Source organism: Nesoenas mayeri (genome assembly GCF_963082525.1).
Source record: "Nesoenas mayeri genome assembly, chromosome: 7".
Classification (NCBI taxonomy): Eukaryota; Metazoa; Chordata; class Aves; order Columbiformes; family Columbidae; genus Nesoenas; species Nesoenas mayeri.
Genome location: NC_137551.1, coordinates 25810769 through 25828858, shown reverse-complemented (window position 1 = coordinate 25828858; position 18090 = coordinate 25810769). Strand labels below are relative to the sequence as shown.

At 41.5% G+C, this 18090-nt stretch overlaps 1 protein-coding gene across 11 annotated transcripts in view; it reads left to right on the top strand.

Annotated features, from left to right (window-relative positions):
• BTRC (beta-transducin repeat containing E3 ubiquitin protein ligase) overlaps positions 1 to 18090 on the top strand; it is a 114848-nt gene that overhangs the window by 77426 nt on the left and 19332 nt on the right. For all 11 annotated transcript variants that reach the window (XM_080348190.1, XM_080348198.1, XM_080348197.1 and 8 more), the window contains 2 exons: positions 12733 to 12964; positions 17590 to 17776. In XM_080348190.1, coding sequence (XP_080204316.1) covers positions 12733 to 12964; positions 17590 to 17776 — 419 coding nt within the window. The remainder of the gene's footprint in view (positions 1 to 12732; positions 12965 to 17589; positions 17777 to 18090) is intronic.

Below are 18090 nucleotides of genomic sequence, written 5' to 3'. Positions count from 1 at the left end.
TCCATGTCAGGAACTCTGAGGTCACTTGCATTACTAACATCCAGATCTTCATCTAGCATCCAAAAAAGCCTTTAAAAATAATTCTCTATACAGCGTCTTTTAAAAAGAATTTCAAATTTTGCTTACAACAAATGAAATTCATCAACATCAGACAACTATAATTTGACTTCAGTCAAAATCTAAATCGCTTTTCTCTCCTCGAGCCTGGGAAGTGTGGATGAGCTTTGACTATGAGGTTAGAAACACAGAGTTTCTTAGTCTGGAACAGACCTCAGGAGGTCCAGTCTTCTGCTCAGAGCAGGGGCAATATTGAATTCATTAGTGCCAGTTAACCTCCCCTGCTATAGGTACCTGCTTCTCCCAAGTTTTACATATGCAGAATGTCTACTTAAAATTCAAAGTCTCCGACTGCACCCAGAAACAAAGCCAACACTTGGAGTAGGCAGCATGTTTGCATGAAAAGGGCTACATTTGGCACTAGCTGCTGCCGCCCTTTATCTCCCAAGATAGCATCAACGACCTCCTTAAATTACACAGTCTGGAAGTAAAAAAGGCACAAAAATTACCTGCAAACTGCTTCCTAAATGAAGATGGGAGATATATTGCTTCTAATACACTGAAGTGATCAGAGATCTGGAAAGTTTCAGTACTTGGGCATGCATGTGTGGGGACGTGCTGCTGATGCCATGTCTTACTGCAGTTCAGTCAGCACAGCCTCTCTTACCTGTCTCTGATTTGGTTCCAAGCCACAACTCTGTGGAGATACAGGGGAGAACAGGTGGACTGCAGTGTCAGCCCAAGGAGACACACAACTGAGGGGTTGCTGGCATCTCTAACAGCGCTGCAGCTGCAGAGGTCTTGCTTTCGCTTCAGATGTCCTTTCACTCCCGCTGGACAGGTCAGATGTCTGACTGTAATCCTCTCCTGCCACATGCAAGAGGTGTGGGGAGAGAGAAGTCATTGCCAGCACTTTTCTCCAAGTCCTCTTAAGGGGATGAAAGGAACGGCCTTGGATGCCATCTGTACTGTGGGAGGGAAGCTCTGTGTGTCAGGGTTTGGGTGCAGCAGCAGGACTGTGTACAGAGTTTGGGCCCAGAATGGCAATGACAGCTGTCGACTGGGACTGTAGGACACCAGCGGGCGATGCTGGGAAGTTTTTGTCAGGTGCTTCTGTCATCTACTTGGGTCTAGTTACTTCTAGTCTTTCTTACTGGACTTGTCAGAGAAGTGGAAACGTAGCCTAACACATCCTATTGTATTTCTTCGTCTCTGTCACATGCTAATATTGAAACTGCAAACTTCCTCAACCCAAGAAATGTTCAGAAGTCCTCTGGTGGTTACATATTGAAATTGCTGTGATGACTGAAGGGACTTCACTGAAGCGCACCCTCCCGAGGGTGCTTAACTTCAGGGGTGCGTACTTGTTTCCACGATTGTATTGATTTTTAGGAGAGGTGCCTGGATGCGGTGGCTCAGTTTGAGAAAACTCAAGGTAATTTTTTTTTGTAAAGCACTCAACTTCTGATCTTGCTTTGGAAAGCTGCTGACGATTAGTACAGCTGCATTTTTTCTAATTGGTGAAGTCGAAGCCATATCCTTTCTGACGCGTGTTTTGTTTAGATTTTAAGTGACAAATGGTTTTGCTGGCATTTGAGGGGAAGTTTGTGCTTGTGTAGAGTGTGGTGAGGTGTCACCTGGTGACATTGCCTTCACCAAGTACCTTTCGTGCAGAGGTCTCTGAAAACATTCCCAGCATTAAGCTGTGCTTTGTCTCTGTGTGAAAGGTGTTAGGATACATCTGTTTAACAGATAGACTTGTGAAATGAAGAGGAGTGACTTGCCTGTGGCAGCAGAAGAAGGCAGTGGGAGAGTTAGGAGTAAAACTGAAAAGACTTGGCTCACATTTTCCTTTCTCTTTTTTACATTGTACTGCCAGCTTTCAGTTTATCAAGAATTAATAAGTAATAACCTATGATTAAAAAGGGCTGACACTCCTTCTGTCATGAGATACTTCTCTGTCTTCAGCATTGCGCAGAACTCAGCAGGGTTACACCTTTTGAGTTTTACTTAAGCAGCATTACTCAATATTTAATGCTGGAATAGACACATAATTCGCAACTGCAGGCGGCCTGTCAGCTGCATTGGGATGTTTGTCAGCTGCAAGGAAGGGTGAGGTAGCAAGACCTTTTTAATGCCGTGAAAACTGAAAAATTTCAACAACTTTTTCACTTAATTTCTTGCTACATTTGACATTGTACACACAGCTGACGGGATAATCCTTCAGCTGGTCCTAAATTACATTTTAAAGCAGAGATCAGTTAATTATAGCAATCTGCGTTTTTAATTGTTTGTAGAGGGAATTTCTCCTGACACTTGTTTCTCCTGAATTTCAGATAAACTAGTGGATGTATTCTTAATTATTCATGTGACATCAAAAAGTAAATCAAATAAAAATTATGGACAACCCTACCCAAGACCACTTTGGATGAGGCCAGATACTCACAGCTTAGCAACTACAGCTCTTCTGTTTCGAGAGTGCTAGAGGGAGCTCTAACCCCTCGATCAAAGGAACAGGCTATGGATGGTGCATCTGTAGTTTGGTCTGTGGTAGGAAACATTGAATTCTCTCAGTGTTTAATTTTATTTTGTATCACAAGGTTGCATATATATTTTCACAGCATGATCCCAAATTGCTGTTCCTAGATGAGAAGATGCAAGTGTGTGTTTTAGAATACACTAATACCAGACTTAATACAGGCTATTGGGAGCTGACTGAAAATACAGGAAACAAGTGAGAGGTATCACAGAGGTATTTAACACATAGCATGCAATGGTAAAGTCTAATATTCCCTTCCTTTCACAAAGGAGGATAATTCTTGCAGTAGAAGACCTAATGATATTTAAAAGAGAATATGTCTAAAACTGTTGGAAGGAGAAGGTACTTTACTCAGCATGTAATTGGTTCTTAGATGTTTAGCCAATTATTATAGTAGAAGTTAAAGAAAGGCTTGGTGGTTTTTAGATAAATTTACAATGAGATGCATCAGTGCATGAGAATGGAAGAAATTTCTCACATGTTGTGTTCCACACAGATTACATTCTTGATATGACAGGAAAGTAACCCTCAGAAGTGGGATGAAAAGAGGAAAACTTAGTCTCTATTTGTAGAAGGGGAAAGGCAGGTAGATTTATACTATTTTCACAGTTTATTAATGTCATTAAAAGGAGCAGTGGAATCATGACTTTGAGGGAAAGAACATTATGTGGAAAATACAGTATGTTGAAGAACCAAGTGAGGCTAGCAACCCTGTTCTGCCTCAGTTTGCTGGGCGTTTTATATTGCTTAGATGTTACATTCAAACAATTTCACTGAGTCTTCTATAGGGAGTGGAATACTGGAAGGCTCCCTCCCTCCTTTAGAGTGAGGAGGTTTTCAGCAAGATTATCGACAGCTGAGCATAGCCAGTGAGGAATCTCTGGTGTGATAGTCTGTGACTTGGGCTTCTGGGTTGTGCAGTTTGAGTATCAGGTGATGGGGAAAAGTCTGGTGAGCTGTGACACGGCGTTCACCTTCCTGACACGCTGGTGTGGTCAGAGCTGGTTGCTTGTTGTTGCAGAGGGTACTGTTTCTTGCCTTTCTTTTGTTATGTGTTTTCACTCATCAATGGTATTTGGCCTAACCAAACTGAATGCAATTTCTGAAGATGCAGAATTCATTAGAGAATGTCCTTAGCTTGTATTTTTGGAGTCTGTTCCTCAAGTCTTGAATCTCTTGCCAGGTGCCAATGAAACAATGGACCAACACAATCTTAAGATATAAATTCATAGAAAACTTTAAGTTGAGATGAACCTCTGGAGGCCTCTAGTCCACCTGCCTGTTCAGAGAAGGCTTGCCTTCAGAGTAAGCTCATTTTGCTTGAGGCCTTGTCCACTCATATTTTGAAAATCTCTCGATGTCCAGAGTTTTGCTTGCTACAGCTTGTGCCTGTTGCCTTTCTTCCTGTTGTTAGGCACTTCTGAAAAGACTCTGGTTCACTTTCCTCTGTAACCTCCCTTGAGGTAGTGGAAGACTAGTAGATAGCCCCCAGGCTTCTCCAGGCCAAACACATCCAGCTCCCCTAGCAATCTTGGTTGTCTTTAATGGGAATCACCTGAGTTTGCCAGCAAGATAACATTTGACTGCAAGGTCAGGAGAACGGCTCATCTCAAGGAGACAGTGGGCATTAGTGGGTGAGAATTATGGGGTTCTCTGTAGTGGTTATGGGAGGCTACAGGGCAAATCTGTCAAGATATTGGCTACAGCCCCACTGACCAGCTTTGACCTGACACTATGCAAGAGTACTTCATGGACTTTTCCTTTTACAGCTGCCTCTGTGATGACTGCTAACAGCAGTAGTATTGCTATCAGTCAATGTGAACTGATGAGATGTCCTCTTCTAGATGTAGCCGTGTTGATGGGAAAGAATACCACTCAGCCTTCGTCTGGCTGCTGCAGGTTGCTGCCCTCCAGGATCTGTCAGCAAAACTGCAAACCTGCTTTCAGTTATGATGAGGTGTTTCAGTTTAGACAGTTTAAGTAGCAGGTCTTTGCTAACAAGCTTATTTTGACTGAAATAGGTTAGAGAGTGCTTGTGTAGCCAACTCTTCGAGCAGATCTAAGGAGTCTGTTTGCAGTGGGAGCGAAGCACACACGTGAATCTTGTGGTTCTTCAGAATGTTCCTGTGTTTTTGTTCATTGCATCTCTCCAGTACCCCTGGAAATATGTAATATTCCTGTAGCTGGGAAATGGTACGTGATATCAAGCATGTATGTTCATACTTCCAGTTCTGAATCACTCGCTTTGCCTTGGCCAGGTAGTTTGGTGCGCTTGTGCCCTCTTTGTTGTTGGTAGCAAAATGCATCTTCAAGGAGGAAACTCATGGAAAATAACTGGGGAAACTATCTTGGAGGGCATATGTTTCTTGATGATAAAAGCTGTCTGTAGACAGAACCACAGTGTTTTGAAAATCAGTAGTGTTACTGAGCATAGATAACAGGTCTTCTGGGTCATTCTCCCCCTCTACTTGTGTGTTGCTCCTGGTGATATGTTCTTCACTGTTCAGCCATGTTGTGAATCACTGGAGTCCACCTACCTGTTCATGGCTGCTTCTCTCTCCGAGTTAAGGGAGTACTTGGAGCAAAAACAAAATCAACAATAACACCCGTAAAAAGTAACTTAACGCAGGCAGTAGATCATGCTTGGGTGTTTTAAAAACAGAAACAACTGTTCCAGAAAACTATGAAACTGCTGCTTAGAGCATAGCTGATGCCTTTCCCTGCCATAAATGAGCCTTTTGCTGCTACTGGCCATTACCTGATGACTTTAGTAGACTGGTTCTCCCAGTTGATAGTGTGCATATTCTTCCCTCCATTAACAGTAATAACATGTAATGGTCCCAGCAGTTCAACTCTGGTTGTGGTAGCCATGCCGGGGAAGAAAGCATTTCCTCTGGTGACTTCCATTGTACGTGATTTGTTGTTGTTGGAGGATCTGCTTTGAAATGTGCATGTGATGACTTTACAACTAATAAAAAGTGCACTTTGAAATCTAGCTCTTTAAGAGTGATGGTGTCTGCCCTCCCCCCCATATGTCTAGATATGCATTTGGTCAGGGATCATAGTTTGGGAAAGTAACATATGCCAGTGCTGTGCTGATGCAAGCAGATTCCTCATCAGTGCTTATTTGCAAAGACAACTAGGAGATAAGGGAGGAGGAGAAGAGGGACTCCCAGTTCACAACTGCCGTTGGCATCAGAGAAATTTTATTTTGGAGGTTTTTGCCAAGACTTAAAATCTAGATTGGGGGTTTATATTAAAGGAAAGTTTACAGGAAGAGCTACAAGATTCCAGACAATTAAACTTTATTAGTCTGTCTGAAACATTAAGTATTAGCTTAAAAGAATAGTTTTTTAATCTCCTCTCCCTGTTGCTGTTTACTGTGTAGTTGTGTGGGAGCGGAGCAGTTTCTCCAGCATGGTATTACTGCTGCTCTTTGTAAAGCTGGTGTGCAGGTGCCCATGGCTCAGTCCTGCCTCACCAGTCCCTTGGGAGACTCAGTGTGTTACTTCTCTGGTGTCTGCAGCTTTCTCTGGCCCTAAACCAGAACAGGCTTCTCTCTTTTGTGTCTGCAGTAATACCCTTAGCCAGGTGACCTCCAGGCTGACACCAGATCATAGCTACATAGATGGTACCTCTGAAAACTATTGCCACCCCAGGATTTCAGAATGTGCAGCAGGTTGGGCTGCTGTGCCCAGCATAATTCCAGTGATCTTTCATCTGGATGTATCCTTTTTTATCAATGTTTTTCTGCAACGTGATTAGAAACCAGATGCAAACAAGCAGCTAAGAGCCCTAGACAGGCAAGTTGCTAATTCCTTGGGTATCCAGAGGACTATTAATTTCACTGTGAGGGTGTATTTTGAATTTTCTCTTGAAAATCAATAATAAAGATGCTGTGGTTTCTTTTGTGGTGCTTTCTTTTTGACTCTCAGATGTGATCGATGATCATCTAGTTCTGGGTTATGTTCGTTTTTCAGAATGTTTCAGTGAGCTTTGCAGCGTGGAAACTAATTCAGTACTGAGCGAGTAAGTCCATATATGTGCTAAACCCATGGTTAACCTCACAGAGACTGTTATGTGAGATGGAGGCGGACAGAAATGGCTAGATTCTAAACTGAGCTTTTAAAATAAAAGTAAATGGAGTGAGTTGTTTAATGACCTAGCATTGTAGCTTTGCTGTCAAGTCACACACTGGAAAAACAGGTTAATCCTGCAAAGGAGAAAAATTAGGAGCTGGCTACCCTTCTCATGTCTTTCAGGTGCTATGGCTCAGGAGATCCTGCTCTTTATGGTGAGACACCCCCTCAGTACCCCCCAATTCTCAAATCAAAGGAGCTCTTTAATAGGAAGTTGCTGATAAGAAGCTGCAAAGGACTTCTTCCCTCCTCGCTTAGCCTTGGCAGTCTGGGAATCAGTTCTGCAGCGTTTGGTAACTACAAGCCTGAAAAGGAAGAAGCCAACTACAGAGATTGAAGCTGTACCCTCTTAATTATGCTGTTGTTGCCTTTAGGCCATGCAAACAGCCCTCTTTCAACAGGATTCTCAAATATGAGCTCTGCCTTTAGCAATCAGGCCTGGCATACATTCTCAGCTGCGCTTCACCATTTTTGTTACATTGCTACATTGGAGTGGTATTGAGTGGTACTTCATCAGGGGCACTAGCGAGCAGTTTCATGGCCACAGAAGTAGCTTTGGAAAAGCCACCTGTGCTGTGGTTCTCTGGCTTAAGAGCAGGTTTGCAGGCATCAAGCCAAATCATCTCGCTGCCACATTGGTACTTCTTAATCCTGCTGCTTTTCCCACACAGCTTCTAACGTGCTTCAAATTTCCTGGTATTCGTGCTGCTTCTGTAACCAGTTTCATCTCTGGATTCACTGTTGTGGGTATTTTTAATGTGGTTAATCTTGAAGAATATTCAGGATATAGAGACAAGTGTGGCTTTGCAATCACTGTGAAATTCCTGTCTGCCCCCCCCACCCCTCCTCTGGACACACAGCTCCTTGGTTCCTTTCTTAGTCATCCCATTGCTTGTTTTTTTTCCCCAGTGCCTTTTATCTTGTGAGTAAAGTTTGAACAGTACGCAGAAAGTTAACTGCCTGGAGTCTTTTAAATATAAGTAACACGCACCCAGTAATAAGCTGTCGGTTGTTTTTTTGCTGCCTGCAAAGAAACATAAACACAGCGCTCATTTCTGGCAGGTTTTTACTGTCAGAGTTTCTCCTATTATATTTATCTTACAATTTGCCAGGGGGTGAAGTTATTAAGTTTTAGCAGCAGCCATCGATCAAGTTCACAAGTTAACACGATAAAGGCTCTGTGCCGCTCCGATCCGGGAAAATGATGATCCTCACTCGGTAATTAACTAAATGAGAAAGTTAAATCTTACTTGAGAGCTGGGAGAGATGAAAGAGAGGTGTTTGTCAGTTCCTCCGTGGAAATTAGAAGCAGTTTTCTGCAATTCCCTAAGCTGCTGCTCTGTCATATTTTACATAAGCACTGGGAAAACGTCTTGTAATTAGTGCTGTCATGGAGGATTTTTTTTGCTGAAGGATGTTGGAATAATTCATTAGATTATCAAGAAAGGCTTGTGTCCTGAAATGATTAGCACAGTGAAATTTAAACCATTAACGATAACAAGTTTAGAGCTTGCTGCAGTGCAGAGGCACCCGGGGTATGTCTGTGCCTATTTCAATCATTTCTTATAATTAAACATTATGTCCTCTTTTTTCCTCCCCTTCAGTAAGACCTATCCAAAATTCCTGTTAAGGTGGCTCTGTCTAGATCAGTGACTTAAACACAACAGGCGGTGCAAGCAGTTGGAGGCGAAATGCTGCGGTTGCAGTTAAGCAGGAGAGGACATCTGTCTGTGTCAGAGCTTGTAGTCCCAGGGAGCCCAGGAAGGAGGGGAGAAGCCCAGCATGACCTGTCGGTACTGGAATGTTGAAGAGAAGTCCTTTCCTTTTGTCTAGAAAGAAACTGATAAATTTACAGTGGTGTTCTAAGTTCTCAGTCTTTCCAGAGCTCCAGAACGAGGACGTCTTGAAGGTTCAGAAGGTCACAAACCTTGCTGGCATTATTTAAGCCATTTTCAATATTCTAGGAGACAGCTTCTTTTTCTTTGACTTTGAGAGGTGTCTTTTATGTTAAGAAACAAATAATCTGAATTCATCCACCCTGTGGAAATTGCCTTAACAAAGTCTTCTGCAATGGTGTTTTTTTAAAAACGTATAAAAGTTGTAACCACTCATATGGATGGGGAAACACTATACCTTTATTAGAATCAGAGAACCATGCTTGTGTTTGTTTTTTTTTCAGTGCTTTAGGAGGATCTTTGGTCTCCTGCACTTAACAAAAGAGAAGTAACCTTGGTTGTCATGTATAGGTTACAGCTGTGATATACCATGGCTGTTTTGTTTTATATGCAGAGCAGTAGATTTATCCAGGCCTTATTTATCTGTGTTGAAATATCGCACCTTCCTGTAGTTGCAAGCCATTATTTAGATTAAAGTCCTTTCATATATTAGTCCTCTTCTACTTCACTGGGCATCCAAATGTGCTTTGTGTTAAATGTAGCCATTTGGAGAAATGGTCTTGTAATTATGGGCTGCAATGAAGCATCATACGTAGATCCCTGAGCTAGTACCAACCTGAGGTGCTCAGTCCCCTGGGTTTCTTGGCACAGCTGGCAAGCACAGACACACTGTTGTAGGAGGACACCTCTGCTGTTCTGCAGTTGAGTTGTTGTGCCTGTGGCCAGCTGGGACACCTCCCAGCCCTCACTTACATGGGCTTGTGAAAGGGGAGTCAGAAAATCTTCATCTGTTCCAAGTTAGTAGTTTGCTCCCTTATACCTAAATTTCTTCCCAGGTGATGGACTACTAGTGCTTGTTCCTCTTTGCCGCTTTTGAAAGTGAAGCATATAAAAAACTTGACCGCATACAGTGCATTTAGATGGTTATTTACCCTAGAAGTGTGGATGAGACAGTTCATTCTTTTTCATGTGAGGCCTGGTTATTGCACCAGGGAAGGGAAGAGGTTGTAGATGACTGTGTGAGCCTGGGAATAGTTGCTGATATTGTTCTGAGGTGGTTTGTCATGAACTTGAGGCAGTTGATCAGAATGGTTGAGTCATCAGGGTTTTTCAGGAAGCAAATCGATTCTCCTACTGGTGCTAAATGCCCTACCCCCCAAGGCTTTCATAATACAAATGCCTGATGTTGTTGTTGTTGGCTTTTTTTAATAACAGACTTTTTTCCACTGAATTCCCAGTGGGTTTTTGGGAATCTTCAATTGAAATTCTGGAATTTTGTTCTAAACTGTAACTACAGATGCTGTGAGGGAGGCATGTGAGCATGTATTGCGATTGAGTGATTTGTGAGTACTGTGAATTCATCTATCTCTACTCTGCAGAACTGGTGTGTTCATGGTCTGCCCTGTCCTCCTGGTCCCCTGCTTGTATAGACCACAGGGCCTGCTGGGCACACGTTGGCCACCCCAGGGCTTGTCCTCGCTCCTTTTGATGGGAAACCAGAGCAGACAAGGGCACAAACCAGGTCTCAAGCTGACATTGTCAGAATGTGGCCAAAGTACGCATGTGAACCTAAAAAATACAGTGTTCCCCTGTCCACTGATTTGGACATAAACACTACAACAAGTATGGTCCTTTTCTCAGCAGATTCACTCTGCAAATCGAGAGTTTGACTTCCAGAGCAAGTGTTGGTCAATGGACTCTTTAATTTAGTCATTATTCCTGCCCAAGAGGCCTGTATTCACTTGGGATCCATGCAAAATGGGTTGTTTTGTCCCTCTAAACCATCTGTTTGTACACACATAAGCCATTACTTGTTTTTGCAGATACTGCAGCTTCTGTTTGATACCCAAAACCGATGTTTTAGAGGTAACTGGGGAGCTGAAGGCTGCTGGGAGAAGGGTGCTCAGGAGGCAAGGAAGGGCCAGAACATAGTGGCAACTGTGAAAGGAGTTGCCCATTTTGTGGTCTTCACACATCAGCTTCAGCTCAGCACGTTAGTCAGACTTCACAGTCTCTCAGATTCAAAGGCAGAAGTTTTAGAAATGCTTTGTAGAGACAGCCTGTTGTGAGATTGGCTGCACGGGAAACAAAATGAAAAATGAAATTATATCAAACTTGTAGAATACAACATTTCTCTGCTGTCTTAATCCAGCATTTTTACAAGGATGTCTATTTTGCTGGCAGCTTAACTGCAGCAAAAATGACCAGAATCCCTTAGTACCAATGTTCAGTGCAGTCCATTGGTAACTATTTTTTGCCAGGCTGTTGTCTACTGTGGACTTTGCTAGGACTCCAGCCTTTCACACCTATGATTTCATGCCCACCATCCCCTTAGAGATTCCTCCATATAGAAAGTTGGCTCGAGAGAGTATTTCTTTCCTTCTACCCAGTAACTGGGTCTATGACTCGCCTGCACCCAGTGCTATCCATGTGATGACCAGATGAAATAGTGGAGCTCAATCATAGCCCTTGTCTGGTATGATCTTACTGAACAAACACAGAAATTCACGGGGAGGAGTGGGAATAAAAGTAAGATTGAAAACATTGAGCCCCAGTATCAAGCACTGATGTGACCTCCATGGTCTGTGTCCTCAAAGAAACTTAAGTCAAACCCTAATTCAGATCACAGCTAATTACTCTCTTTTGCTACCAGAGGAAAGTCTGTCCAGCTCTTCTGGAAATGCTGACAAGAGTATTTAGATGGATTTTCTCAGAAAATGAAATGTGATTACTTGAGTAGATTTGCAAATTATGAGGGTTTTGGTGCTTCAGAGTCAGGATTGCTCTCGGGGCTGGGGGTGGTATTGAAATACAGGAATTATTTACTCCTGAGAAATGAAGAATTCCTGCATTCCAAACCCAGCTCTGGTAACTAGATTTTGTGGTCTCTAAATAACCCGCTGTTTTGGCACTTGCTGAAAAAGGTTCTTTTGTTGGTTTTTCTTTTCCTGTAAAATCAGTTGATCTGTGCATTTCTTTTATATCATTAAATACCTTTGCAGAGAGATTTAGGTACTAGGTTTTTTCCTTTAAAGTCAATACAAGTTTCCTGATGAGGTTGTTGCCTGGAATTATGATCGTAGAACATAAATGTGGCCTCCCTACTTCAGTATTTTATATATTTTGGTATCTGTAATTTGTTTTTAATTATTTGATAATCAGTAGAGAACCTGTAAATGTATTTTGTAAATAAAAATGATGTAATGATTTGACTGTTACTATAATGCTGTCCAGTGTTAAACCATTGCAATGAAAGAAAGCCACATGTTTTCAGCATTTAATACAAACTATTTGACCAGTAAGGGAAAAAATAATTTCCCAGCAAACAGTTAATCTTACTTGGACAAAGGATATCCTTGCAATGCAAAATGTGCACTTTTCTTCCAGTTAAGTTGTTTAGAAAGCAGAAAATATATCTTGCTATCAAGTAGTAAATTGAAATGTCTGTTTTATTTTGTCCCTGAAACTCTTCTTTGAGCTGAGTCCTTGTGACAAGATATTAACAGTGTTCAGAAAGTTGAAAATCTTTTATTCACTGAAAGATGTACCAAATATCAGGGTGTATTTTAGCTGTCTTTGCTTTCAAGGTATAATTTAATACTCAAAAGTAGTACTGTCAGGGTTTTTTCTCATCCATTTTATGCATTTCCTATGAATTTTAGCAGCAGTCCATTCTTTAGAGAGGGGAAAAAATAACCACACACACAAACCAAACCAACCAAACAAAAACCAGAATACAAATCCAGTTTTCTGTTGGTGCATTGAAGTAACCAGTAACTGTAGATTAGGAATCCAAATGCATTTTCTTGTGTGCAAGATGTAAATAAAATTGTGTTTATGTTAAATTGCCCCTCAAGGTTTCCTTGAACCAGAGCGCCCATGTGCACCTCTGGCTGGAGCTGGCACCTTGTCCTGCTGGGGTTACAGCTCGCGGTGGCTGCGCTCCGGCTGACAGCACCGAACGGGATACACGGCCTTGGCCGACTATGTACCAGAGTGCTTTCTTCCTGCTGTTTTCTTCCTCCTCTGAAAAACTCATGAAACCACCTGAGCTTCCTTTCATGTGTGTGATTTGGGCTGTTTCTCTCCTTCCCTTTCACAGACAAAACTTGCCAATGGCACTTCCAGTATGATTGTGCCCAAGCAAAGAAAACTGTCTGCAAGCTATGAGAAGGAGAAGGAGCTCTGCATCAAGTATTTTGAACAGTGGTCTGAGTCTGATCAGGTGGAATTTGTGGAGCACCTCATCTCCCAGATGTGTCACTACCAGCATGGACATATAAACTCATACCTCAAACCCATGTTACAGCGGGACTTCATCACTGCACTGCCAGGTAATTCTGCAGGCAGAGGGAACTTGTTCCTCCGTCTTATCTTTCAGAAAACTATTTCAGGGTCAGTTTGCAAAATAAATGGTAGCTTTGAATAAAAAGCTCTATACTCATATGAAATGTAGCAATATTTTATTTTGTATTGCTAACATCTCTCAAAGCATGATCTAATACCACCATGGTTTGGCTAGAAGTAAATGATAGTTCATATATGTGTTGTAAGGACAGTCATCAAAAGCCACAAGGCAAGCAGTTGTACTCATAATGCCTACAACAATGCATGAATAACAGAAATTTTTAAAATTAACTACTGCTCTTTTTGGTTGCTCAGCTGATGTTTTCTTTTTTTCTTTTTCTTTGATTTTTTTGTCTCTCTTTCCTAGTAAAATACCTTCCTGAAGTCATCACTTTATGTGTTTATTGCTAATAGAGAATGGAGGAGATACAATCAAAGGATGCAAATGTTCTAATAATCTGTAATACTTTCCATTGAGAATATTATCCCAGCTGTTCTCAGATGTGACATGAGGTGTATCTCACGGAAAGCACACGTAAAGTAGCGTACATGCAGTTTTGTGTTGGCCCTGTATTATAGATGGGAAAACTGGGGCAGTGTGAGATAAAATATGTAGAGCAATAAAGTTTCAGAACCAGACAAATTCCTGGCTCTTTGTTCTTTTATTTCAGACCATTAGATCGCACCTCAGTAGACAGATAGATAGATATAGATTAGTATTCCCATGGTATAGGTCCTTAGTTTGAGGTGAGCCTGAGAAAGAAGTGTTACAGGTGGTGTCTCTAACTAGGTAGTTGAAGGGAAGAGGTTCTTGCCAAAAGCTTGTTCTGTGAATACTTTTGGAGAAATGATGAATTTTGACAATTTTTTCACTCCAGTCATTTGATCATTCTTCAGAAGGGGTTTCTCAACATGAAATTTCAATTCTAGGCTTAAAAAATGGAAGAAAAGCATGTTTAACTGTGAATTGTACAAAACATAAAGATACCACAGGAGTTCTACTATGAAGCTAAATATGTAGATTCACTGAATTTTTAAGCTCATTGTGTCTAGTAATCAAATGGGTTTTGTAGCATTAAAAAAAAAATCTTAGTTATGCTAAGTACCTGCTTTATGCTGGTTTTTAGTAGTCCAGTGGCAATAATCTTGTGTACTTAGAGCAGCATTATAAATTGTGGAGCTGTTCTGTTTCAGAAAAACAGAGAGTATTTTGAAAGTGCATTGGTTTCCCCCACTTCCAAAGTGGAAGTACACATATAGTTACATACAGAATTTTTCCAGGTCTTTCTCCACAAAACTCCATCAAAGCAAGCCAACACATCTCATTTGCACTTGCTCAGTTTCATCCTACAGGCCTTTTCCTGAAAATTTTGGGCAAATGTTACAAATATTTTCAGAGGCACTCACAATTTCCTAGCAGTACCATAACTTTTCACTGTTATCCAGGAAGCAGCTAATTTTACTATCTCAGAATGCAGAACAGATAGGAATCAGGCAACTAAAATGTGAGTCTTTGAATAGTTGTGAGATCTATGTGCTTAAATAATGTATGTGCATCAATTTGCATATTTGCAAAGTGCTAATGTCCTAGTGAATGTAGCTCTAAGGGAGAAAATTTATGGCAGGGAATTAGACAGGCACAGGCTCTGCAGTCTATGCAGGATGTCCTGAGTATAGGCAGGTTTCTAATGATGGGAATGGGAAAGGAGAAGGTAAGAGACTGCCTAGGAAAGAGTGGTGAACCTAAAACTTCAAATTAAGTCACATAGTCGAAACCCCCTAAACTCTTTAAGTATTTTTTAGCTTTTTGAAATTCTCAAGTATTCAGTATTCTAGTTTCATTTTTACTCCTTCATTCTCTCTTTTGTTCTCCCACTCGAGTAAATAAAACAATAAAGGTACTTCAGAATCATGAGGCATCTTATCTCTGTCCTCCTAGCACTGTCCCAAAGAATGACCAGAATGAAAGGCAGTTTTAGGTCATGAGTGCACTTTACTGATATGTAGAGTAAAATTGGCTCCGATTATTTTCCCAGTACTTTGGACAGAATTAAGGTTGTTTGAAAAATACAGCTTAACTGTGTACTTAACAAACTTTGTTCTGTTTCTGAAAAATAAAGTCTCTGCTTAGCATTTCCAAGCTGTTTAACATTTTTTATGAGGAAAGTCATTTCTACACGGGTTTCATGTGTGAAATAGCTGAAGCATTCTTTTTGATATGGAGAAATGAAGGGCTAATTGTGTTTCACATCAGTTTAGCAAAAACTTTTGTGAGCAGAGATTCCTCTTTCTTAAGGAAGCGAGGCTTTGCTAGCTGTAGGTCTCAGCGAGTTGTGCTGTTCCTAAGAAACATAATAAAATTGAGTTTGCAGCCGGGCCAAATAGCTCTGCCCTTCAACTTATAAAACTGAGGAGGAGAGGCCGAAACATTTGTATTCCTTCTCTATGAAGGGTCTTGAATCAATGTCAAAGGGTGACTTACAGTCACGGAAGCAGTTACACCGCCTCATTGCAGCGAGATCTAAAGTGCAACAGCTGATGACGCTGAAAGGGCAGGTGGGTCAGGGGCAGGTTTGTGGGTGAAGATTGCTGTGCCCAGTTTAGGCAATGTAGCCCTGCTTCCTAAAGCCACCGAGTGTTCCCACTATAAAATAATTTCTTGCTGTGACACTGCTGACATAAATTCACTGGTATGGATATTACACAGGCAGATATTCATAAATGTCCTGGTATTCTAGACAGATATTCATAAATGTCCTGGTGGGTCTGTAAATGTCTTTGGTCATGTCAGAAGCAGCACGGACTGGGAAAGCAAATATACCATTTCCAGCCAGGGGAGAGAGCTCAGGGCTGCAGGTGTCAGGGTGGGAAAGCAGGGGGACATGATGTCCCTGTCTGCCCTGCCAAATTGTGGAATTCCTGCAAATTCCAGTTCCCCTCACTACAGCATCGTAGCTTTCTTTCCACGAATTGCTGTTGTGTCAGTCTAAATCTACAAGCACTCTTTTTTCGTATTTTTTTTAAAGAATTTTATATAGTGGCTGTATATATCTTTTCAGATTAAATACATAATAAAGACTGCTGATGCTTTTATTTTGCAGGTTGACATCTAATTTTGCATCTATAAAGATAAGAAATGTCAGGCCTCTTTTTGCACTCTCTGGTTGTGCATGGTATCATTCAGGTGCTTTTTCTACTGTATGAATGGAGGCATAAAAATACTGGACAGAATGTTTCACCCAAAGTGTATGATAAATGTAGGATGTTTGAAAGGAGCGAGTGGAGGCGCGCTGAGTTTTCTCATTCTTGTTCATTGGGAGATAATTTTGAGATCTTTTGGTTAATGAAAACAAAGGTTGAGCTTTATGTGTCTCATGAACTCTAATCAGAATCAGCTGATTGCACCCAGTTCAAGTTTGCAGAAGCATGCACATGTGACTGTAAAAATGCACTTGCTGCTTTTGCTTTCCCTGTCACAAGCAGGGCCTGGTCTTTGAGGCTCTTGTTTTCAAAGCAAGAAAAGATGTATTTAATTCTGTCCCAAATGTGAACCGGAGGGAAGATGCATGTAATACCAATCTACTACGCTTCCGTTTTGGTTGGTCTGAACATTATACCTGAGGGTTGATGGGGTCTCAACTACAACTTTCACAAAGCCTCTGAAATTTGACCAGTGAAGTGAGATGATCTCTTGATGCTATGTCTCACATGCGCATTAAAAGCCATTGCAAGAGAAGCTGTATTTATGTGACATCTCATTTAAAAGGCATCTTATTTTACTGAAGTCTTGCTGATGATTAAATTAGAGTGGGTGAGGGCACATTTTTACTGGATACATCCATCCAGTTAAGAAATGTAGCATAACCTTCCCTGGCTCCCAGCTATGCAGACATCACATCAGGCTGCTTGGTGCTAACCAGGCAGTTGCTTCACATTACACTCCAGCCATGTTGAAACAAAGCCAGACCTCTTATTCACACTGGAAAATATTTGCAAATCATATCATTTTGGTGCATATTTTTTCTCCACGCACTAAAACAAATGAAACTAGCAAACCTGCTTCACTTTCTCCTTACACAGCCTTTCCTTCCCTCTCCACTTCTCTGTGCATCTGCATATCTTTCCCTCCCCCATATCTAAAGGTACCACTACCCTTCAGGGCACACATTGGGAATATATATTTTTTTCTTCATTACGTTTAAAAGCTACTGCTTTAGCAAAAACAGCTTTTGAGCCGTTGGAACATGAGAACAGCTGTAGCAGTGAGATGAGAAATGGTCCTAATATAGAGAGATTTTGGGGGCTGCGTCGCTGAGTTGGAAATGCCATCCATAGAATATCCCCCTAGTGCTAAAACCCATCGAAATAGATTGGAATGACTTCTTGGATTCTTTATTATTTTTAATGACTTGTTGTGTTATATCCAAAGGAAGTTGGAGAACACTGTTCACTCCTGAACTTAGCTACAAATGCTCTTGTGTGCATTTGGTCCAGCTCTGCATGCAGAAGAAGAGTTGGAAAGAGAGGGTATCTTTGTACTAGCAAGGGGAGTTGTTTTAAACTCCAGTGTCTCCCCAGCAAATAATCCTTTTTTTTTTTTTTCCTCTCCCAGCTCGGGGATTGGATCACATTGCTGAGAACATTCTGTCATACCTGGATGCCAAATCATTGTGTGCTGCTGAGCTGGTGTGCAAGGAGTGGTACCGGGTGACATCGGACGGCATGCTGTGGAAGAAGCTCATCGAGAGAATGGTCAGGACAGACTCCCTGTGGAGGGGGTTGTCAGAGAGGAGAGGATGGTGAGGAAACTGCATCTTCACCTCTTTTCCTTCCATTTAGGACAGCAGGTGCCATGTGTTTCAAACCATGTTTGAAGAGGGTTATTTGGCACCATGAAACATCACTTTGGTTCCAAAACCAGCAGTTACTTAAATCAAAATTCAGGGTTGGGCGTTTAGGGCATCATTTGGCTATCCAAGCAACGTGGTGCCTTTTTCCTCACCTTCCTCATCTGATCACATTCTTATTCCACTGTGACAAGTGAGATATACAGACTGAGATTTTTGCGCCAAGCTGTCATTCGGTTCAAATTAAGAAGCTGTGTACGCCCCAG